Source organism: Chelon labrosus (assembly GCF_963514085.1).
Source record: "Chelon labrosus genome assembly, chromosome: 10".
Taxonomy (NCBI): Eukaryota; Metazoa; Chordata; class Actinopteri; order Mugiliformes; family Mugilidae; genus Chelon; species Chelon labrosus.
The window spans coordinates 5,372,963-5,397,176 of NC_140360.1; the positions used below are offsets into that span (position 1 = coordinate 5,372,963).

At 41.7% G+C, this 24,214-nt stretch overlaps 1 protein-coding gene across 1 annotated transcript in view; it reads left to right on the plus strand.

The window, feature by feature from the left end:
• dennd2da (DENN/MADD domain containing 2Da) overlaps nt 1-23,269 on the plus strand; it is a 29,528-nt gene extending 6,259 nt beyond the window's left edge. The window contains exons 2-17 of the mRNA XM_084553889.1: nt 1,224-1,290; nt 1,398-1,484; nt 1,599-1,649; nt 7,477-7,524; nt 9,232-9,324; nt 10,937-11,103; nt 12,248-12,360; nt 13,821-13,890; nt 13,996-14,073; nt 15,839-15,979; nt 18,090-18,238; nt 19,782-19,953; nt 20,044-20,094; nt 20,181-20,262; nt 20,359-20,598; nt 22,924-23,269. Coding sequence (XP_084410015.1) covers nt 1,227-1,290; nt 1,398-1,484; nt 1,599-1,649; nt 7,477-7,524; nt 9,232-9,324; nt 10,937-11,103; nt 12,248-12,360; nt 13,821-13,890; nt 13,996-14,073; nt 15,839-15,979; nt 18,090-18,238; nt 19,782-19,953; nt 20,044-20,094; nt 20,181-20,262; nt 20,359-20,598; nt 22,924-22,991 — 1,674 coding nt within the window. The 5' untranslated portion in view covers nt 1,224-1,226 and the 3' untranslated portion in view covers nt 22,992-23,269. The remainder of the gene's footprint in view (nt 1-1,223; nt 1,291-1,397; nt 1,485-1,598; nt 1,650-7,476; nt 7,525-9,231; nt 9,325-10,936; nt 11,104-12,247; nt 12,361-13,820; nt 13,891-13,995; nt 14,074-15,838; nt 15,980-18,089; nt 18,239-19,781; nt 19,954-20,043; nt 20,095-20,180; nt 20,263-20,358; nt 20,599-22,923) is intronic.
• Nucleotides 23,270-24,214: the final 945 nt, after the last annotated feature.

A 24,214-nucleotide genomic window follows, 5' to 3' on the forward strand; every position in this document is an offset into this window, starting at 1 on the left:
AAAGAAAGACAGTTTTGTGTCTCTGCAATGAAAGGAATGAACATACTTGGCAGTTTCAATTGGGGAAAGAACGTGCTGAATGGTCTGGTTTTATTTTATTACTTTTCGCGTTGTTTTCTGAGTCGTTGCTAAATCGCTGATTTATGATTCAAAAAATGTGTTTCTACTTGACAAGAATCTGCTGATTTGACATGACTGTTGTAGATGTAGAGTGTAGTGATGCAACAGTGTCTGTCACAAGTCATTCGCGATAACAATAGTGCAGGTTTTACAGGAAACGTAACTGCACCCAGATTCTGTTAAAAATGTTCAGTTGTGCATTTGGCCTAAACTGACATTCATGATTATGTTTGTGCACTGTCAGCATTCGGTTAAGATCCGTGAAAGATCGTGATCTGTGTTAATAGAGACAAAGTCCACAGCCATAAGACATGAAGTATTTATGTAAATTAAAAAACGCTTTTGATGCCTTAAGTATGTAGAGACGTTGAGGAGGTCAGGGTGGATGGACAGGTCAACAAAAACATTGGGTTTTAAAATGGGAGGCAGCTGCTTTGTTCCTGTTTCCTACTCCGTGATCTTTTTGCCATGCCTATGATTGTTCCCAAATAGTGTGGTCAAGCTTTGATGTCCTGTTCTCAATACTGTTCACAAATACCGATCAGCCACAACATTAAAACCACTGACAGGTGAAGGAAATAACATTGACCATCTTGTGACAATTCAGTGTTCTGCTGGGAAACTTTTGGACCTGGCATTCATTCATGTGGATGTTACTTAGACATGTAGCACCCACCTAGACCAGACCAGACCAGACACCCCCACCCCATAGCAATGACACTCCTTGATGGCAGCACGGACACACACACAAAAACGCTTTAGGAACAACTAAAAAAAAAACATGAAGAACAGCACAAGGTGTTGACCTGGCCTCCTAATTCACTAGATCCCAAACTGATCAAGTATCTGTGGGATGATCCACAGAGGCCCCTCCCCTCAAAGACCCCCTCACTAACAACATTATGTAGCCAGACACCACAGGACACCCTCAGAAGGCCCATGTCCATTCTCTGATGAGTCACTACAAGGGAGGCCTACACAATATTAGGATCATAATGTTATGCCTGATCGGTGTATATTGTTGTTTAATTTTGTGCATAAGTCTATACTTTGCCCAAAAGATTCAACATTTCTTTTAAATATATTTTGGTTCTTTCTCCCAGAACATGGAGGATCAGCTGTCTCCAAACACGAGGAGGAGTTTCAGCTTCTCATCTCTCCGTATCAAAAGTAAGATTGTGGACCTTACGGCACAAAATCACAGTGATGTTAATGTCTCAATTTACAGGCTTTCCATTAGATATAGTGACAGCTATGTCACTGTGACTTTTCTGCAGAAAGGCAAAACAGTCAGGAAGAAGGTGGTTTTACCAGGAGGAGAGGGCTGCGGTCGTTTTCATCAGTCCGAGAGACCACGAGAAGAGGTAAACAAATATACTGTGCTTTGATAGAAACCCAGTCAGTCAACTCCTTGTACTATCCTAAAGATAGCAGCTAAAAAATAAAAATAAACGTCATGTTTGTTTTTAATCTTCCAGATGAAGATGCCGTCTTCCAACCACACAGTGCACAGGAAATGTTAAAAACAGGTATGTCTGAGGGTAACGCCAGCGTAACGCAAAGATGAAACATTTCAAAATTTGTTCCTGCTTGTGCCGATAAATGTTTATGATAATATGGAAGCAACTTATTTGGTTTAAGTTAGCGGAAGTCAATGGTCTTTTTAAGTAGGCCTATCCAGCCTAGTTTGCAACTAGTTCTCCCAAACTGCACATATTTGTATTGCATATATAAAAATACCAGACATATTGCACATACGCAGTATAAATACACACCTATATGAATATACTGAAGACATTGCGCATAAGGTATTCTGGCACATGTACGTACATACACAGTTTTTGCACGTTTCCATTTCAATTCAGAATCACCTCAACCAACCCTCTCCATCACAGCCACTAGATGGAGCTGACAGACATTGCACGGAGACATCAATGCTGTTGTTCATTGTGGCTCCTACACCTCCGGCCTCTAACACTTACTTTGCATAATAATGAGGAACCACTGAAATATGCACGCATATGCATAAAAAGACGCACATTACGTGTGTTGTGATCCAGCAATTGGTGTTCTTCTAGCAACTTCAAGCAGAACAATTGCTGATATCATGATTACTATATACTACAGTATATTAACTCTAAAGTAAAAGTTTATTTTTTACATTAACCTGTCTCCGTAGTCTTGTCAAATTGTAAGAAGGGTAATTAGGTGATTAAGTCCTGTGGAATTTAAAAAGTCAAAGGTCAAAGGTTAAAGCTGATGAATGCAAAGGGTACTCAGGTTTGCACGCAATGAATTTGAGGCTCTTTGCTCCAGCGTGACAGCGAAGGAAGGTCGAGACCCCAGCAGCACTTGTTGCATATGGAACGGCGTTTTTGGGTCTAATGAATGGACATGGGAACTTCTGAGGGTGTCCTGTGGTGTCTGGCAACAGGATGTTGTTAGTTGGGGGCCTATGAGGGGAGGGGCCTCTGTGGATCATCCCACAGATACTTGATCAGTTTGGGATCTAGTGAATTTGGAGGCCAGGTCAACACCTTGTGCTGTTCTTCATGTTTTTGTTAGTTGTTCCTTTTTTTGTGTGTGTGTGCCTGTGTCAGGCTGCATCCTGCTGGGCATGGCTGCTGCAATCGAGGAGTGTCATTGCAATGCTTACATGTCTAAGCAACAGCCACATGAATAATCGCCAGGCTCAAAAGCTTCACAGCAGAACATTGAATTGTCACAGGATGTTATTCACTTATTCACTTGCATCCATGCACCTTGGTAGCAGGTGAAGTGTAACAGCCGGAAAGGCTGGAGTGCTGACTTGACAGTGTTATTAGTCAGTGGGAGTGTCAAGTCGACTAGCCCCATCATACACGATTACCGGGAGGTTTATGTTGCCTGTCTGGTTATTTAATTACTTATTTTTATAACTCCACTAGTGGCAGCAAAATATATTGTCCAAAACCAACGGCAGAGAGTGACCGGAGAAAAAAAAAAAAGTAGGTCAAAGTCGCGCGAGTGTGTTTTACGAACATCACTTGAACGCAACACGGAGGGAAGCACCGTACGGGCACGCTCTACTCTGCCACCGCTTCTGCTGCTGCTGTTTCTGTTTGGAGTACTAACACGCGGAGCCACACGCGACGGAGCTCGGTGCTGTCAGGTGCTGTCGGTGTTCGGGGATGGAGACCGTTAAATACCGCTGCGGTGTCACCGAGTTAGCAGACGGGCACAGCTGAGGAGAAACCGCGGCGTTTGTTTGTTTGTTTGCGGAGTTTCGAAGCAGCCATGAGTGAAACTGTGACGAGGAGAAGAAAGGGACGAGGGCTGACGAACCTCAGGAGCAGATGGAGTGAGTAGGATGGCGGAGAACTTTTTAATTTCGCTTTCGGAGTTTGAACAAGTTGGACCCTTTATTCAAACTTAATCAACCTCAAACTTGGGTTTAAAACGCTTTTCAGAAAAGAAGAAAAAAAAAAGTTTTCGATAAAATAGGTTCACTGTCGAAACTTGCGTCTTGAGCAGGTGTGCCCTCTTGTGTTTCAGGGGTTATTCCCTTTTTTAAACTTGTACTTCTGCATTTATTGACGTTACTTGTGTATTTTTGTATTGGACTATAAACTGAAATAAAGTGAAACTTAAAGGAGCACACATGCTTGCCGAATTAAAAATAACCCTATGAACTAAAGCAATTATTATTCCAATAAATAACATTAGGTGGGATTTCCCGGATATGACTCACTGTAGTAATATTATCTAACCTAAAACATAGATTGCCCATAGATCCAACTTAAAAGTGCTTCTACTTGATAAATGATTTTGCGGAATGTGGATTCAACTATTGCCCAAGGAGCTGAGTCACACTTTTCTTTATATAACAAACCCTCCCTGGGTGAATTTGAAAGCAAAACTGCTCTTTTTTTCTGATTTGTCGCAACAGTGTCCACATTTGGAGATGCAGTCTGCAGCTTTTGAGAATGAACAGGAACGTTTGAAACGGAATTCCATCTGTTTTACCCTAAAAGCAACTTCTTCTTCTTCCTCCTCTGCGCAGAGACTTGACATGTGTCCTGACATGTTGACTGGCCCGAGGCTCTTACCTGGGACTGTTATAAACACCCATGCCTTCAGCTGTAATGCAGGATCACGAGTAGACGCGAGAATGCAGGGCTTTAAATCGACTTTCTCCTGCTGTGAAACGATGCAAACGGCACGTAAAGACATAAAGGGCGACCTTAATGTGGGTTTTGTTTGTGCGTGCTTGTGTGCGTGCAAGGTTGTGCAACGGAAAAACGTGGGGCGGGGAGACGCTTGCCAGTTGCTGTTGACACAGTGCACCAGCGCTGCAAAGTGCAAACACTTTTGTCCTTCTTGTAGTCGTCTTTTTTGTAGACTCGGTTGTTGTCTGGGACTGGTGGAGCTGAGGTAGAGTGAAAGGGGAACCGGCACAGTGCACAGCTTGAATGTTTCTTTTTGTCTGCTGCAGTCGGCCTAGGAATGCTGCATCTACTGTACATGCCCACTCAGGTATCTCTAGCTCAACACATGAGTGAGTGACAAATGTGAAATATCTGTTTGTCATCGATCCAAACGCTGCAATAGATCCGGGATAGATATAGAGCAATGGTAAAGCAAAAAACATCTACATTGACATATATAACATATAATGATAGTCTATTCCCATCCCTACCAATAGAAATAAAATAACCAACTAAAAAAAAACGGTTCTTTAACTATTATCCACTTCAAACCCAACAACCTCCCTACCAATCTGCCTGGCCCAAAGAAAAAGGGTCACACACACACTAATATTACATTGGACCGCCTTTAGCTTTGATTACAGCACACATTCACTGTGGCATTGTTACGATAAGCTCCTGCAATGCTTATTTCCATCCAGTGTTTCATTCATTTTTCCCCAAGATCTTGTATTGATGATGGAGAGTCTAACCACTGCACAAAGCCTTCTCCAGCACATCCCAAAGATTCTCAATGGGGTTAAGGTCCGGACTCTGTGGTGGCCAATCCATTAATAATGTGTGAAAATGATGTCTCATGCTCCCTGAACCACTCTTTCACAATCTGAGCCCCATGAATCCTGACATTGTCATCTTGGAATATGCTCCTGAACATCAGGGAAGAATAAATCCATTGATGGAATAACCTGGTCATTCAGTATATTCAGGTAGTCAGCTGACCTCATTCTTTGGGCAACATAATGTTGCTGAACCTAGACCTGAGCAACTGCAGCAACCCCAGATCATAGCACTGCCCCCACAGGCTTGTACAGTAGACACTAGGCATGATGGGTGCATCACTTCATCTGCCTCTCTTCTTACCCTGATGCCCCCATCACTCTGGAACAGGGTAAATCTGGACTCATCAGACCACATGACCTTCTTCCATTGCTCCAGAGTCCAATCTTTATGCTCCCTAGCAAATTGAAGCCTTTTTTTCCCAGTTATCCTCACTGATTAGTGGTTTTCTTAAGGCTACACAGCTGTTCAGTCCCAATCCCTTGAATTCCCTTCACATTGTACGTGTGGAAATGTTCTTACTTTCACTATTAAACATAGCCCTGAGTTCTACTGTTGTTTTTCTTTGATTTCACCAAACCTTTAAGTGATCACCGATCACCATCAATCAGGATTTTTTTCCTGCCCACATTTCTTCCTGAAAGACGATGGTTCTCCACTATCCTTCCGGTTTTTAATAATGCGTTGGACAGTTCTTAACCCAGTTTTAGTAGTTTCTACAATCTCCTTAGATGTTTTCTCTTCTTGATGCATGCCAATGATTTGACCCTTCTCAAACAGACTAACATCTTTTCCACGACCACTTGATGTGTCTTTCAACATGGTTGTTAAAGAAATGAGAAGCTACTCATTGCATTGGTTGGGGTTAAATAACTTGTTGCCGGCTGGAAGATAATCACCCGTGCAGTAATTATCCAATAGGAGACTCCTATCTGTTTGCTTAGTTAAATCCAGGTGGTATTTTCACAGTGACTTGTAATCAGTGTTGGGCATGGTACTTTTAAAAAGTAATTAGTTACAGTTATTAGTTACTTCTCCCAAAAAATAACTGAGTTAGTAACTGAATTACTCCACTATAAAAGTAAGTAATTACCAGGGAAAGTAACTATTGCGTTACTTTTTTAAAAAAAAATATATGTTTAAATACGTCTAAGAATTAGATTTTATTTTTTTCTGAGCGTAATGTACACTTCACGTGTACGTTCTTGCCTTTTACCTCAATGAGGTTAAAGTAGTGTTTATACTTCCACCTTGAAAACGGCAACTTAACCTCTGAATGCTTTGATCTCTCCATATCCTGCAGGGTATCTCTGATCGCAAGTGTGATACTGCTATGCGCGCGTTTGTGTGTCAACAACACCCGGCCAACTGAACACTGCCCTGCCGCTGATTGGCTTACCATCTTACCCTACCTTAGCCAATCATCATCACTTATGCGGCTACTGCACTGAAAAGAAATATATGCACGTTTGGTTCTGTGCACTTCCTAATTTTTTTGTGAAAGAAGTCATTAACAGACTAACAGTTGTCAGAAACAGTAGCATCCCATTTGTCTGCTTACTTGAAGACGTGCCGACATTAAAACCCACAAATTCAGACCCCCAAGCCACTCCTGCTTCCTAACTGCTTTAACCCCCGCCAAGAAATTCTACTTTTTGAGCTGGACATCAAGACATTACATATGATGCAGTGGCTTCATTTGCTTAACGTGTACACATTTATGAGTCAAATTTTGCTCGCCCTTTGTCACTAAATCCCCGCAAATCTTATCTGTTTGCATGACAAATCACATTTCTATCAGTCTTTGTCAGTCCTGTTATACGTCTGCCGTCTGCAATATTTTAACCACACTTAATCTTTACAGTGTACTCCAAATCTTTGCTTTGGGTTACTTGACTGCTTAAACTGAAGCTGATAAGTAAATTTGACCCACAACTGCTGCCTGTTATTGACGGATGTATTGAGAACCGGTCTTTCCTGTTCATGGGTCATGTATTCTGTTATCTCCCATTATTGGCTGTTTGCTTTGTTTTTCTTTTGTTTGCTCTGCTTCTGACATCTGCGCCCTTTCTCTCCTTCTCTGCCATTTCGTCCTAATACCTGGTGTTAAGTATCAAGTGGCTGCTTTCCCATGCACCAACCCGTTATCTCTCAAGTAAAGTTATTTTTGGCATCTTGCATATGCGTCTTCTTCTATTGTCCCTTACTCTAATGAGCGTGAACACAAGCTGAAAGGAGTGACGTTGGTGGCTGTATTAGCTCATTTGAGTTCCAAGGACAAGAGTCACACTCAGCTGTTAGTGGTAAGCCAGCTGTTCTCTGTGTTATCCAGGTGAGCTGCCCAAAGGTAACGTCATCTCTGATGTTGCTGGGAAACAGAGTAAGTACAGATTGGATCATGCAGGCGCTAACCATCTGATGGTTAAATCAGAATCAGAATTTTAAAACGATTGCAATGGTAGCGATATATATGCAATAAAATGTACATTATGTAGGACATCAGACCCAGCTCTTATATATATTTTTTATTATTTCTTTATTCTACTTAATTGTGGAACGTCTTATTATGCTTCATATCTATAAGTTGTGATACATGCACGGTGCTCCCTGATGAGGAATTTCGCAGTAGCTGAGCAGACCTAGGGGGATCCAAGAACCAGTTGGCTACTACCTCTGTGGTGCTTTCTCTTCTTTGCGCTCCCTCTGACTCGTTGCAAGCAGCGGCGCTTGACGACAAAGAATTTGGAGCTCCTTATTTGCAGCTCTGTCCCCAACACAGCCCCAAGCCACGCTACTGCATTCTTCTATCCCTGTCTGCTGCAATGCACTGTGTTAGGACACGTTGGACGTCATCCAAAAGGGCCACAGATCTGGGAGGTGTCACGAAACCGGCAAACTTAATCTTGGGATGTCTGCAACAGGACAGGAATTGTCTTGGACCCCTTAAAAACCACCCTTTTACACCCTGCTTACAGATCTTTCCAGCAGATTTCACAGGGACATGGAGAAGGGTTTCCTGCTATTCCGCAACTAACTAGCCAAGCTTTGCTCCTATATCCATAAGCTATTTTTTAATGTACCACTCTCCCCTGAGGACCAAGTTTATGCTCACGTCACCGACCACCACCACCACTGCTCTACTGAGGGGGCTGCAGCTCAGAACAACATTGCACTTCTATCAACTGCGACGACCACAAAGTCTGAGGTAGCCACGTAGCCATCGGTTAGGCTTCGTAGGTCGTGCTGAATCTTCAACAACATATTCAATCATAGTCTTGTCCATAGTTATGGCGTGGCAGGCGGTGATGCATGTGTGGCTTCACGTGTCTCTCGCTTTCCACAGAAATCCGACAAGAGCCGTTGGATGGTTTTAAATTCCCCAATGGGTTATTTCGTGCCACTCTTCGTACCACTCGTACCACCGCAGAACTGAAAAGTGTTTGAAGGCTCACCTTGTGTTTTCTCCTCCCCCTCCTCTGCCACAACATCCTCCTCAAAGTGCTTTGGTCTAGCAAGTCCCATGTCGCAGCAAAAGCAAGCAAGAAGCAAGAACCCGTCACCATCCACTTCCTCTAAAGAACAGTTTCCTTTCTCTCTCAGTCAGCTTTTGCAAACAGTATTCTAAACAGAGGGAGAGATACAGGCTCAGATGTTGCAGAACTCCTGGATGAGGGAAACCTAGCTTCTCGCTTCCAACAGGAACCGAATGGATTTTAATCCAGGTGTTTTCCGATTCTGGACATTCTTTGACATCAAGAGATGGACAATACCAGTCCTTCGCAGAAAATACCTGCGCTCCTCCTTCTAATTATACAGTACAAGTACAGTGTTGTGACTCCCGTGGGTCGCAGATGCACTATATGCTGTAGATGCCGCTGTGTTTTCGTGCTTCAGATTAGTCATTTGACTCAAACCTGAGCAGAAGTCTAGTTCGACAGAGCGCTACAAACACCTGTGGCGTTGTGTGTGTGTGTCTTTTAAACTAGCAGTGGAAGTGCTATTGTGTAGTTCTGGTACCGAGCAGCATTTTTAACTAACGAGGTGCTTCTTTTATTTATTTATTTATTTATTTATTTTCTCCCAACAGGTGCCATCCCATCAGTGGACGATGATGGAGGACAAGGGCCCTTCAAAAGGTTTAGTGCCATGTGGTCCTCCTTCCGCAGAGGCAAAGGAGATAGTGAGTATTATCATGTGGAAAACACAACATGTTTAAGAGAATTAAGAGTTGTTAGTCTCGATTCATAATGAGACTTCACAAGCATTACTGAGCTGCCTTAAACATTTGTGAGTAGCGTCCTGCAGCAGACTCTGCACTTGTCACAGACCAGTAAGCACTAGTTAAACTACCTTTTGCACGAGATAAGGTTTTCAAACTGTAAGGCAAGCCTCCCTAGGGGCTCAGGATAAATAAAGTGGGGTGGGCAAGGACAGATGAGAAGAAATGCTGGGCTCAGATTAATGGACCTTGTGGGATTTGTCCCTCTGGGCTACCTCTATTAATACCAAATTTGGATGACGTTGTCTGTTCTTACACAATAATCAATGAGAGAGACAACTCCATAAACAGCTTTTCAAATCGCGTTGTGTGTGCCAGATTGAAATTGGAGAGAATAAGTTTCTCCATATGTGTGTGTGATGAAACCTGATTTCAACATCTTTCCAGGGTTTCAGAGCAATTATTTTCTACAAATAAATGTTCTGCAGTTTTCAGATCACTGTTTACAAAAACCTAAGTTTCAGACTTGCAGAACTGCTTTTTAGCAGATTTTTAGCTTCTCAACTGTTGATGGCACGATATTAAGTTTCTTAAGCTTTAAAGTGATAACATCAAACATTTCAGCCACAGTTCAAGTGAGGACACCAGCCCTTACCGGTAGTTCTGGGGTCAGCAGAGCGATTGTTCAAATAAATAAGTCAGTCAATGATTGTTGTTAACCTAGTGGAAAGGTGCTTTCCCTGTTGATGAAATGTTTTTTTTCCATCATCATGGCCTGAGTTGAACTAAACATGGGCACAAAAAAAGGAAAAAGCATCGTTGCAAAATTGTCTATGGCACAATAACTGTTTTATCTTCAGTATCGTGTTTCCCTAATCATTGGCAACCAAAATCCTATAAGTGAGCAGCTCTATTTTCTTGCTGTTCTAATACTGATTATGACAGGAACTATTTAACTACGTAAAGAGAAAGGTCGGTCCATCATCACATTACATTCAGGGACAGTTTTTATCCAGAAGCCATCAGGTTATTGAACAGCTGAATTGCCACACATGCACATGCACAATTCCACTTTATTCTGTTTCTATGTATTTATCTTATTTTGCCAAATATCACTTTGCTTCTATGAAGTCGAGTAGGCTCCATGCACCAAGATTTTCATTACTGATAGTGAGTGTTTGACAATAAAGAATCTTGACTCTTGAGATGCTGTGTAATACAACATCACAATCTTAACAATGCAAATCAGCTTCTCACACAACTATGTGTTGTCCAGAACAGTGATGTAAGAAGACAAATACCAAATATGTCCATCTGTGATGTCAATGATTGATTGTTAACTGATTAGTTGCCGTTTAATTAATAATTTCATGTATTAGAAGAACTGATGAAGCTACTCGGATGAGTGGTGAAATGTCTTCTCAAAAAACTCTACAGGTCCAGTTGCCTCTTTTTGAACCTTTTTTAGATAAACCATGACCTGGATGACTGAGAACCTTCATGTATTAGAAGTGTAGTAACTGGTTCACACCAGTCACTCACAGTTAAAACGTACTTGTGCGTTTCCGTTTAGAAGCCAAAGACTCTGAGCATGCTGAGGAAGAGGACCCAGCGGTGGCTGACACGTCCCGGCAGCACCGCTACGTCAGTGGTCAGTACTTCTTTGAGTACCTGGTGGTGGTCAGCCTCAAGAAGGCTGGCAACAGCTACGAACCTCAAATCACCTACCAGTTTCCAAAGGTCAGTAAGTCTGATGTTGAAGTAATGTATGCTTGCTGTGTTCTGTCCATGCACAAGATTATTTGCGCTTTTAAAGAGACCTCCCGCGCCAGATAATTACTTGAGTAGGTCTACCTTTTATGTTTTGTACCTTGCTGGGATTCAGAGTGTGAATGGAAGTGAAACTTTTTGGGGAGACTGTGTTATAAGTGGCTGATCAGTCCACTTGTTTAGAGACAGATTTTCCCGACTTACAAATGGCTTTCTATGCACCTCTTTGAAAGATGAGTAAAAGGAGGAAAAAAATAAGATCCTGCTTAGTTGGGGCTTCAGTGGACCAAGCTAAATTAACTAAATCATCTTCTAAATAACACCAGTCTAGTGGTATTTAATGGAGTTTACAGTTTTCTTCTCATCATTCTGCTGCAGCTTTTCTATAGTATTCAGTTGTGGATTATAGATGGAAAGTTTTATTTTCAATGCATATAGAATACAGTGAAACTGGATTTGCAGCATCACTCCAAATAGCAGCACTTGAATGATTTACAGGCCCTTACAGGCATCAAATAAACAAATAAACACATAAATAAATAGATAGTCTTCATAGTCATCAGTCTTTTTTGTTGCTGAAACTTTTCTTGGTTGATTTGAGTAGAGTTTTGCGGCCAAAATCAGCTGGTACCTGGAAGCAATTCATGAGCTTGATGAGGATTTTATTCTGAGCAACGTTGTGTAAATGTGAAAGAGTCTGACATAATAGACTTTTTATACAGCCTGTAAATGGCCCTTACTTAATGTGTGACCACATCCATTGTTTTCTACATAAGAGGAAGCTCCAGTGTCTGTGACATCAATTTGTCACCATAAAAGTGTCGCTATAAAGTGATGTTGTATTACTGTTTGTGTCTATTAAATATAGAGGCGCAGCTTTCGAGGTGATTTAAACGTTAATTTTAAAGTTGAGCTGCTGCCCACACAAGTCATTCAAATAACTAAAATATTAGTCGTCCGCACGCCGCGCTCGGCCGACTGGAATATTGGGCACGGCCAACTGAACTTTAGCAGAATTTAAGAGCTTCGTTAAACGTGGGAGAGCGACCGGCTGTGTATGTAGAGTGTGTATCTAAGAAAACAGATGGTTTGAAGGACATGTGTTTACTTTCAGAGAGACGGCATGGTGCGTTCTCAGAGGGAGGAGGAAGAGAAGACGCTAAAAGCAATCACTCTCTTTTGTTTCCCAGAGGGCATTAACTGGGCTCCTTTGACTGAATACCACAGGTACAACACATCAATCAGCTGTTCATTAACCCAGTAACTTGTAGTCAAGCATTCATTGTTCTGTGAAGACAGATTTAAGAAGACATGAGGGCGTTGTACATCTCTGCAAAAACCCCAAAAAACAAACAAAGGACAATCGGATTAACTTGAGTGGTATCCTCTTTTTCCATGATTAGTTGTTCTCTTACAACATGTCAATGACCAGAAACTCTCCAGACTCGACGTGCAGAGTAGGGTGAAACCTTTTGGGAGGAGGTGTTGAGGCTGGTGTAAGTGGCCGATAAGTGGTGCCTCAGTACATCTTCCATGTTTAGACAGGGTTTTGTTACTTTTACATAGATGGCATTGTTTTCTTCTCTTACGAAGCAAGATTAAAACGTGTACGCTGTTGTCCTGGCCATTCTTTAAATGGGAACAACTGTTTTCTACAACCTGGACCTTATTTCTGGCATAAAATACAATCGTTTACTCACCCATATAACTTTTGTGTAATTTGTCGGGAGATATTTAGATCTGCGTATATCCATATAGTGGGAGTGACTGGGGCACCGAAACGCAGCCTCTAAATAATGCATTAGCATTTCATTTCACAAATATTTTGTTATCGTACACTAGTGCTATTCCCCGTTGAGTCCAGAGTTACCTGGTATCATCACCCGGGGTTTGTAGATTGACCTACTGACCCCGGATGATGTCTTCTAACCTGGATGATGTCATCTCTGAGCGGCGCACGCACCTGCGACGATTGGCTTGTTTACCTGTAATTTGCTACTGCTATGGTTCGTCCACAACCTCAGAATCGGAAAAATATTCAGCCATGTTGCAAAATGCTAGCAGTAGCAAATTACAGGTAAACAAGCCGATCGTTGTGCGCGTGGCGCTCAGAGATGACATCATCCAGGTCAGAAGACATCTTCCGGGATCACTAGGTCAATCTACAGACCCCGGATGATGATAACAGTTAACTCCGGACTCAACGGGGAATAGCACGAGTGTACGATAACAAACTATTGGTGAAATGAATGAGTTTCGCGGCAGATAATGCGTTATTTAGAGGCTGCGTTTCGGTGCCCCATTCACTCCCACTATATGGACAGATCTAAATATCTCCCAAACGACTGCAAATTACACAAAAGTTATGTGGTTGAGTAAACGTAGTTATGTCAGAAATAAGGTCCAGGTTGTAAAAAAAACAAACAAAAAAAAAACAGTAGTTCCCCTTTAATTGTGGAAACAGAGGATACTATCCGGGTTGATCAACATCCTCTAATTGCAGACTATTTGGTAGTTAAGCAACCGTTATCGTGTGAGTTTCATGATCAGTGGGGAAACGCCTTCAAGAAAACTTGTTTGTTTGTTTTTTTAGACTGAACGAACTCAGGATAACTGAGAATGTTACCACATTTATTGTACACCAGCCGAAATGACTTGTTCTCAGTTGTTTTCTTTGTTTGTTCCAGTGAGACCTTCTCCTTTGTTCTGACTGAGATTGACGGCAGCAGAAGAAATGGGTACTGCAGGCGGTTACTGGTTAGTGTGTTGACACAAACTGTCTTCTGTGTAATTGTTAGGAAATATAGATTTTTTTTTTCAATGTTTGTTTAATATAATTTAATTTCACTGTCTAATCCTCAGCCATCGGGGAAAGGAGCTCGTCCCCCTGAGGCTTACTGCATCATTAGCTCGCTCGCTTGTTTTGGCCTCTTCTCAAAGGTGAGTTCAGGATTTTGAATCTTTCAGTTCATTTCCTAATGTGGTGTAACTGAAGCTTGTTCTCGCAGCCCTAGGAGCGAGAAATTTGTTCTTGGTCCTAGGGCTGCAAGAACAAGAGCAAAGTTCGTTCTGGCCCAGGTCATTTATACTTCACGAGAAACTCAGGTGCAGAACTCTGGGGAAGTCCTCATAGGCCCCTCCCACTGCAGCATACGTCACACACGCTAAGCATTGTGGGAGATGGACGGCGAGATGCACTTTTCGTATTATTTTCGGATGTCGGCCAGTCGTTTTGGCGACCGTGTCCGTCGGATCACACCGTTCATTCAGCATGCACCCACACACAGTATCTCTATCCAGGAGAGATTAGCGGTCACACTGTGAATATTAGTGTTTCCGATTTTCGGCATTAACCACGCCCACTTCCAATTTCTGACCAATCACAGAATAGCAATGCCGGACACCACAAATCTTGGTTGTAGTTCCAAATCCAGGAGCATTTTGCTGCCCCCGGTTGTTTTTTTTTTTAAGTCTGGTGTGAACACAGCAATCGCACACATTCCTGGAGCAAATCAACAGAGCCGAGGCCGGTTAGCGAGGGTGGTCTCGTCCCGCTCGCGCTCTCTCCCCTGGAGTGAAATTACAGTGCGAACACACGTTGCCGTCTCATCATATTTACACAAACATTGTTTTCTAGCCTGGATACTCAATCAAACTGAACGTGTTTATATACAGAACCACTGGTACATTGAACAACAGAACAAATCATAACAGTTTGCAGGCACGTAGTGTTGAGGTCTCAGCGCTTCCTTCGTCTGACCTGTAAACACAAACCAAATCAAGGTTCAATGCATCACAGTATCAGTTTGTATCAGAACGAAAGCTTAGTTTGAAAACACCTGATAAAGGACATTATATTCACCATGCTTGACTACTGAAGGTTGAATCTGTGCAGCAGTGTGTATTTTGTTGTAATTAAAGCAAATACCATGAAATAAATGTTTCCAGAATTCAGAATTACTCATAGAATTTACGCCAATCAGCCACAACATTAAAACCACTGACAGGAAAAGTATGTATGTTCTGCTGGGAAACTTTTGGACCTGGCATTCATTCATGTGGATGTTACTTAGACATGTAGCACCCACCTAGACCAGACCAGGCAACCCCACCCCATAGCAATGACGCACACACACACTAACGCTTTAGGAACAACTCAAAAAAAACATGAAGAACAGCACAAGGTGTTGACCTGGCCTCCATATTCACTAGATCCCAAACTGATCAAGCGGGATGCACTTCTGTATCTGTGATGAACTTTGTATTGATCATGTGATGGTGTTTTGGGAAACCAGCCACGATTTTACAATCAGAAAGCCTTCTTAGGACAACACTAAGGCTTCTTACACCTTAAAGTATTTCTAATGCTGTATTTTAGTCTTAATACTCAGTTTTTCCAGTAACTTGAGCTACAACTGTTTAGAATAATGTCATTTATAACAAAACAGTGGTTGCAAGTAGATTTATTTATTTTTTTTAAGAAGCCTTTGATGAGTAAACCCATCTGATAGCTGCTTCTATGGAAGGAAATCTGATGTTTGTCAGTTCCTGGAGGCAGCACAAAGGAAAATAGTACACACAACACGAGAATCACGCTCCATAGCTACGGCCCATAACAAGCAGATTAGACGCCCACGCAACGGGTATGCAAGTAATGCAGTGATGCAGCTGTATCATCGCTGTGCGTTCTCTCCCGTATGTGCAGATATTTGACGAGGTGGAGAGGCGGCGGCAGAAATCCATGGCCATGATCTACCCATTCATGCAGAAGCTGAGAGAGGCTCCATTCCCCGCTCCTGGAAACACAGTGGAGATTGAGAGTTTCATTCCTGAATCGGGCACTGAGGTCAGAGCAAAAAAAAACAAAAAAAAAACAAAAAACCCTGTCCTCTCTCTCAGAGCTTTCAAATCTCTTTTATTTATTTTCTTGTCTTCTTCTTCTAATGAACTTGACTGCAGAGTAGGTGTTGGATGTATCGCAGTTTAAGTTTTAAGTTGTTTTTTTGTCTTTTTAAAGATACGGAACGTCTTTCCTGAAAGATACAGAAGGTGTTTCCTTCCTGCTGCAGTTAGGCTTCACAACGAACGCTCTTAATATGTGCAATATTATTACAAACACAAGGTGTAAAAACACCTACACCAGTCTGTGCAATATCTGTGCAATTTTTTTTTTCCTATTCTATTTCATTATTTATCTTTTATATGCTACTCTTTTTGCTCTTGTTATTTTGTCTGCTCTTCCTGCATGCTGTTGCAAACTGCAATTTCCCCATTGCGTGACAAATAAAGGTTTTTCTTCTTATTATTTTCTTCCTAGCTCCCTTGCATGAGTCTGCAAATAGCAAGGCACAGTGAAGACAGTTGCAAAGTTCACTGACGGATGCATATTTTGCGTGCATGTTACTACATCATGATAAAAGTCCTCTTGTTTTTTTTTTGCACGTTAAGGGGAAGCTGAAACGAAAGGTTCGTTTTGCAAAATGTGCATCGCGCTCCTTTAGGCCACAATAAGCTGACGGTCAGCTGTTTTCCAGAGTCGGTTGAATTTGTTTTGCGGTTGATGACAGAGTTGGTACGAGAGATAACCGATCAGCTTGTAAACCCCAGCGAACAAGACGAAAACAGGAAGTAAACATAATGGTCCAAACTAGTTTTTCATCTTCATCTCATTTGATTTTTCAAATGCCACAGATATTTTCACAAAGGCACGATCACTGATAATAAACGATGACTGTAGACCGACTGACACACACGATTCAGGAGAGGCCAGCTCTGTACGACAGGTATTAGCCCTTCCCAGCTTCCTCCCAGCTAATAGTAGCTCCTCGGGTTTCCCAGTATTTTTGCACGGGCTCTGAGCATATGTCCCTGCAGGCCATTGGCTGTAGTCTTTGTGGTGTGTTCAGGTGCAACTGTTTGGCTAAGACACAGCCAGCTAGAGGTTACGTCATATCAGCCTTTGTTATTTTTTTAAGTCGGCCTGGTGGGCGCCTGCTTTTACTCTTCAGCTCTTGTCGCGCCCCCTCGGAATTTCAAGACATATGCAAGTTTGTTTTTTATAAATATAAAACACGCTCAATGCTTTATAGCTTACTCTTATTTTTACAAAAACATAAAAACCCGCAATTCCTCCGCCTGTGCACGTCTGTGTTGGAGTTCTCCCTGATGAATGAGAGGATCGCTTACATGCAACTGCAGGTTGCCGGGAGGAAGAATCTGAATGTTGTGTGTGTTTGTGTATGAACCAAAACAGCAGTTCACAGTATCTGGCCTTGCAGGTAGTCAGCTTAGCACCATTTGAAAAATGCATAAACACAAGAGGGAGCGGGACATTAAGCACACAGACGAGAGCTAGAAGAGCGGGGGACTGTTGACAGGACGGCCTTAATGTTAAATTCAAAGGAGTTGTGATCGTCAGAAGTGATGAAAAAGAAAAAGAGAAGCAATTTAATCACACCTACACATGGAGCAGCATGGGCTCGGTGTAACTCAGCGACTTCATATGAAATATCCTGCAGGTGGGTGGGTGTGTTTGTGTGGAGCTGTGTCTGGACTTGTTCTAATCATGCAACGTTTACCTTCCTGCAGAAACCCAACACTTCTCCTATCAGGTCAAATGCCGTGTTTCAACAGCTCGTAGTCACTGAAGGCTGGTCATTGTTTGCGCTAGCTACTGTGACCAGCCCTCAGGGTTAAGGCAGGACAGAGTCATGCTTCTGTGGCTTTGCAGCGACTGCATGGTGGCAGAAAGGCTGCTCTTCTAAATATGTACATAAGAGAGGAAGAAATAAGTTATGAAAGCAATAAAAACTAACCTCTATTCACGTTGCAGCTTAATTAAGTTTTAGTGCCTGGAGAGTAGGACGGCGCTGCAGAGAGCGTCAACAGTGTTATGTTGTCGAGTGATGCTCTTTCCACTGTTTACATATTTTCTGACATTGCTTACTGTCCACTAGATCATTCGTCTGACCCGGCCACTGGATTCCTGGCTGGAACACGTCAACTTTGCCACTCTGTTTAGTTGCCTGACAGACGAGGAGGTGTTGCTGGTGTTCGCCGCAGCCGTCCTGGAGAGGCGGATCTGTTTTGTCGCAGACGAACTGAGGTATATGACGTTAACTATTACACTCAAATACGTAGCGATACCGTGGATACAAAGAAAGAAAGAAAGAAAGAGGGAGTAGCTGTTGACACCAGTCACTTGTATCGTGTATATCCAATGGAAGCTTGTGCCTAAAGATTTTCTATGCTAAACCTTGGCATATGAAGTCGATCATACTCGCTGTCTAGAGGCTGCTGGGAAGATGTGACTTTTATGTGTTGCTCATTGCTTAGATTATTTCAAGTACGCACAAAATGTTTCCTTAAGTTGTCTAGTTCCAGTTGTAAACAAAGTAGGGGTATGGGACTGTTGCTCTGCATCTCCACCTCACTTCTGTTAGCTTCTGCACACTAATAATATTAACCTTATTGACATTCTTTAAATTAGTGCAATTTCAGTCTTGGTTGATTGGTTGGTTGGTAACATGCACCGATCAGCCACAACATTAAAACCACTGACAGGAGAAGTAAATAACATTGACCATCTTGTGACAATTCAATGTTCTGCTGGGAAACTTTTGGACCTGGCATTCCTGCGGATGTTATTTCTACACGTACCACCCACCTAGACAACCCATAGCAATGACACTCCTTGATGGCAGCAGCCATCCCCAGCAGGATGCAGCCTGACACAGAAACACACACAAAAACACTTTAGGAACAACTGAAAAAAAACATGAAGAACAGGACAAGGTGTTGACCTGGCCTCCAAATTCACTAGATCCCAAACTGATCAAGTATCTGTGGGATGATCCACAGAGGCCCCTCCCCTCAAAGGCCCCTCCCTTCAACATTCTGTTACCAGACACCACAGGACACCCTGAGAAGGCCCATGTCCATCCTCTGATGAGTCACAACTGTTTTGGAGGCACAAGGGAGACCTACACGCTATTAGGAATGTGGTAATAATGTTTTTGGTGTAAAGGAAGTCTAGATCTGGTCTTTTGTCCATCATTCAGTGAGAAACCGTGATCTGATTTTATGCTGCACACTGCATGAGTCTGCAAAGAGCAAGGCACAGTGAAAACAGTTGGAAAGTTCAATGGCAAAAAACGCATTGCTTCGTTTGCGCGCATGTGATGACATCATGATAAAAGTCAACTTGTTTTTTGCATGTATAATGGTTTTAACGGGAAGCTGGAAAATAAATTTTTCATTAAGACCTCAACTGAACAGGCATTTCATTTATTTAAATGCAAAGCTTCAACATTGTAAACTTGCAGTGCTGCTTTAAAGTATTTGCATTCCCTCTGAATTTTTTATATTGCTGCAAAAAACTGAAAGTAAACAAAGAGAACTTTTGTGTTCGTTTATTCAGAAAAATTTGCCAATATTACATATCTGTAAGCTATAAAAGTAAGTGCACTCCAAGGATAACAAGTTCATTTCAAGGCCAAGTTAGAGTCCATCTGTTCAGAAGTGCTTCCTATTAATGTGATGAGACTCTGGGGTTGTCCAGTGTCCCGCTGTGTTGAAAACCAGGGATTTGTCACAGTCTGATCTTGAATGGAATCGTTCCTGATGCCGCGTCTCTCGTCTCTCCGCAGCACATTATCTCAGGTCATTCATGCAGTAGCGGCCCTCCTCTACCCTTTCACATGGCAGCACACCTTTATCTCCATTGTTCCGGAAATCCTTATTGACGTAGTAATGGCACCCACCCCCTACCTGCTGGGAGTCCAGAAGCGTCTGCTGGACTTGGTCACTGACCAGAGTGATGTAAGTTAGCAATGGGAAGTACAACAATACTTGGGGAAAAAAAAACAATACTAGTGAATTAATATTTACCCTTTTCTTTGTGTAATACAGCTGCTGGTGGTCGATTTGTCTGACAATAAAACGGAGACCTTCATTGTATCGGTAAGAAACTGACATCTTTTAGTTGTGAAAATCATTGACATCATTGTGAAAGTAAGAACCTCAAGTTAAAACATTTCTCCTTTCAGATTGGTGATGAAGGCTCTATTCTGCCCCCAAAGCTCCACAATGAAATACTGGAGGGACTAAGTAACAGACAAAAAGGATTAAGTGAGTGAACCAAAATCCGATTATCGTTATAGTTGCGATAATGTGTTGCATCAGTTTTGAACACAAATAAAAATGTCGTCCGGTATTTTCTGACAGCGGGGGAGGAGATGAACAGGGTGGTGTCGGAAGCCTTCCTCCATTTCTTCGTGAAAACCGTGGGCCACTTCGCCTCGTACGTGAAAAAGACCGGAGAAGAGCGGGTTTTTGAAAAAAGGCGTTTCTACAAGGCCATCGAGTCCAAGACCACGCGGCACTTTGTAAAGAAGTTCATCCAGACACAGATGTTTGACCTCTTTATCCAGGATGTGGAGCAGCAGCAGCCTGGACCGCACCAAGGTGAGCACTAGGAACACTCGCATGCATGTGACCCAGACCCAGATTTATTGTGGTAGCGTGATGCGTCTGCAGGGATTTGTCTTTATCCGCCAGGGTTTAGAGATTTAAACACAGAAACGTCAAACCATGAAACATTTTAATAATTATCTATCTACCGGACTAGTCCTCAAACTCACCACTTCCTCAAAACCTCATTGGCGAACATTAGAACTTGACTGGTTATAAAAAGAGTGTAAAACTGCAAGCCTCAAAGTTACCGTCTATAACACGAGTGTCAAACTCCTTTTAGTTTGGATGCCACATACAGCCCAATTTGATCACAAGGGGGTCGGACCAGTAACACAACAGCACTATAACCTATGTATAATCTCGGTGTCCACAGCTCTTACTAAAACAGTGCGCCCTAGTGGAAGGAAATGGGAGCAGCAGTGTCTTCAATGTAATATTCGCATTTTGCAAATTTTTCCCGAGGGCCAGTTTGGACACTTTGGCGGTCCGGTTTTGGCCCGCGGGCCGTGTGTTTGACACCCCTCGTCTATAAAATAGATGAAAAAATAGATGGCATGTCTACTCCCTCCTACTGCACCCAAGTGACGCCAGTATATAAGATAAATCGGTATTGCTGCATCATTCGCAACCACAGCTATATAACAAAATGAAGACGTCTCTACACCACAGGTGCCAAACATACGGCCCACGGGCCAAAAGTGGCCTGCCAGAGGGTCTAATCTGGCCCGCGAAGTGCAAAAATTACACTGAAGACGTTAAGTGTAATTTTATCCAATAAAAGAAACCGCTATTCCTAGGGTTCACACTGTTAGTAAGAGTTGTGGACATAACACAACACTGAAGCCTAGAATTATACAGAAATTGCATGAACAGAAAAATGAAGAAATGTCCCGTTGTTCTTTCCATGTTTTGTAATAGTGTGGTTCATTAAATGTAAACACTTTCATAATGTACTTCTTTACACTTAAACAAAGGGAAACATTTTTCGTTATTTATAGGTTAATACTATTGTGTAACTGGTCCGGCCCCCTTGAGATCAAATTGAGGCTGTGTGTGGTCCCTGAACTAAAATGAGTTTGACACCCCTGCTCTACACATAAGGGACACTGGAGAAATCCTGTCTCTGTGTCTCCATCACCAGGTCAAAGTGAGATTTTAAACACTTCTACCTAATTAGACAAAACTCATTCATTGACAGTACCATGCTTAGTAACATTAGAAAAGCGCTAGCTGGTTGATATATATGGATTTTGGCTACATATCAACCAGTAGCTGCTTCAGAACGTATCCAGAACTCTTCTGTTTCTGCACGCTTTATTGTGTTGCAGATTTGAAATGGATGAAAGTGCCACTGCTCCATCAAGCGACACTCAAAATAAGTAAATGGATTAAAAAAAAAAAATCAAAATCTCATTTTTAAATGCGGTCAAACCCTTGATTTTGTATTCGGCAGAATTCATTTGCCACTAGTTACAGCTTTTTGGGATAGTCTTTACCAGATTTGCACACTAGAATTTTTTTAGGTGAACAACCCACAGTATCCCCTACAATGTGTCCTGACAGCTTAGGTGTGTCTCTTTATTTTTTTATTTTATTTTATTCCGTCTTAATAAGGAATCAATAAGTCATATTTATGAGAAATATCTCATCAGCGTAGGTAGTAGAATTAGCTCATCATTGTGACATTACTCATTTTGTTCTCTATTGGTGAATGAATGCATTGTGTTTCTATGACAATATCATGTTACTAACAACATCAATCACATTTACATGCACAAAATATTCCAATTACTTACTTAGAGTCAATATTTCAAGATTAATGCTCTAGATCACTGTAATGTAAATGAATATTACACTACTACACAGTATTTTTTCAAGGTTTTTCTTGAACTTTAATTGTTATCTTCTGGATAAAAAAAAGTTGTTGTTGCAATGTGCAGTATATGCAAATCCAAAAACCTTGATATCTGATTTATAGTGTTTAACAGTGGGTACATTTCTCCTCGTGTGATATGTGTGGGGCATGCATCTCCATCCCAGCCTTGGAAACTGTTGGCTAGACCACACACAGGGCTGACTGTAAACAGGCGTGAAGCCATGCGTCAGAGACTTCTCTAAAAGCCACACTGAGATGCATTTTGATTATTCATGAATATGTTGTTCATGAAAAAACATTCAGCGAATTCAGAATATTAAAAAAAGAATATGCTGTTTACGTGACCTGTATCTAAGTAGCAAGATTTACAACTTTTCATTGCAGCTTAAATTGTTTAGTTGTTCAGTGCACTCATTCAAATCCCCGTCTTTGTCCTGCAGGAATATTTCACCAAAAGATCGTTGAATATCAGGAGAAGAAAAAAAAGGACAAGACAAAGAAAAACTAGCTGTCACCATGGCGCTCTGGTTGTTTATAAAGGAGTACATATAGGAAAAAGATGTGACTGTTGCACTGTTGTTTTATGACCTGTCTTGATTTCTTTTTTTTTTTAATTATATACATATGTGTGTGAACTACTGTATGGATGTGTTGCTGCTACTCACAGTTTGAAACACTGACTGAGAATGAGAGACCTCCCCTGGTGCTGGTCTCGTCGCCCTGCGATCGTGGTCTGTCAGTCATGAGCAGGAAATATTTCAAATAAAGTCTAGTTATTTAAATCTATTTACCTGACAGTCTCTGACTTGTAGGCGGTTGGGCCCTGGTGAGCGAAATCCTTTAATATATCTTGTTTATTTTTTTGTCTGTCTTGTCTTTTTCATTGTCTGTGTACAGTCATAGAAGACTGTGTGTGAACGGCCAGATTAACCTCTTAACGTTTGTTGTAGAGCCCCTGTCGTTATGGCAGTTTTTATTTTTCTCCAATCATTCAGAAGCCCATCAGAGCTCAGTAAAGTGAATATATGTCTATTTAGGAACATACTGTTTGCCACTTGCAGCAATATCTAGAACTGCTCACCCAAACAACCTCACAATACGCCACTCCTACAGTATAGACGGTAAGAAAGTAGGATTTAGGAATGAACATTCATGTTGCTTGATGTAAACTTCACTGTGGTTCGAACCTTTAATTTGATAAAAGTTATCTATGGAAAAAGGTTGCCAGATTTTCTCCTTGTTTTTTTTTTTATCTGGGATATTTAATCTTCTCTCATTCCAGGCATTTATTTACATCATTCATTATAGTGTCTTGGTGTAGTTTAATTTCTACAGTTTTCTGAGTAAGATTAATCTTCGTGCACAGATTATTCCCAGAATTCCCATCAAACGATCTAATGCAACACGGGTCCATGCAACATTTTGGACAAAGTCAGCAAAATGTTTCTCCAATGATCTGATCCAGAACGTGTGGCCTTAATGATGCCGTGCAAGACCACAATGTCGACGTAAAGGCACTATATAGGAGTTTTTGTTTAGACTAGTGCAGACAATGGACCAACTTCTAATAGATTATATTTCACGTTTTCGGGCCGTCTGCCACTGGTCTTTCGAGTGATTTGGGTTTCTATAAGAATCCCTTCTTAATTCTAATGAGATAATTAGTTTTAATTAGTTTTGTATATTGCAGATTAATTCTGTACATATACAGTAAAAATCAAACTTTGGTGG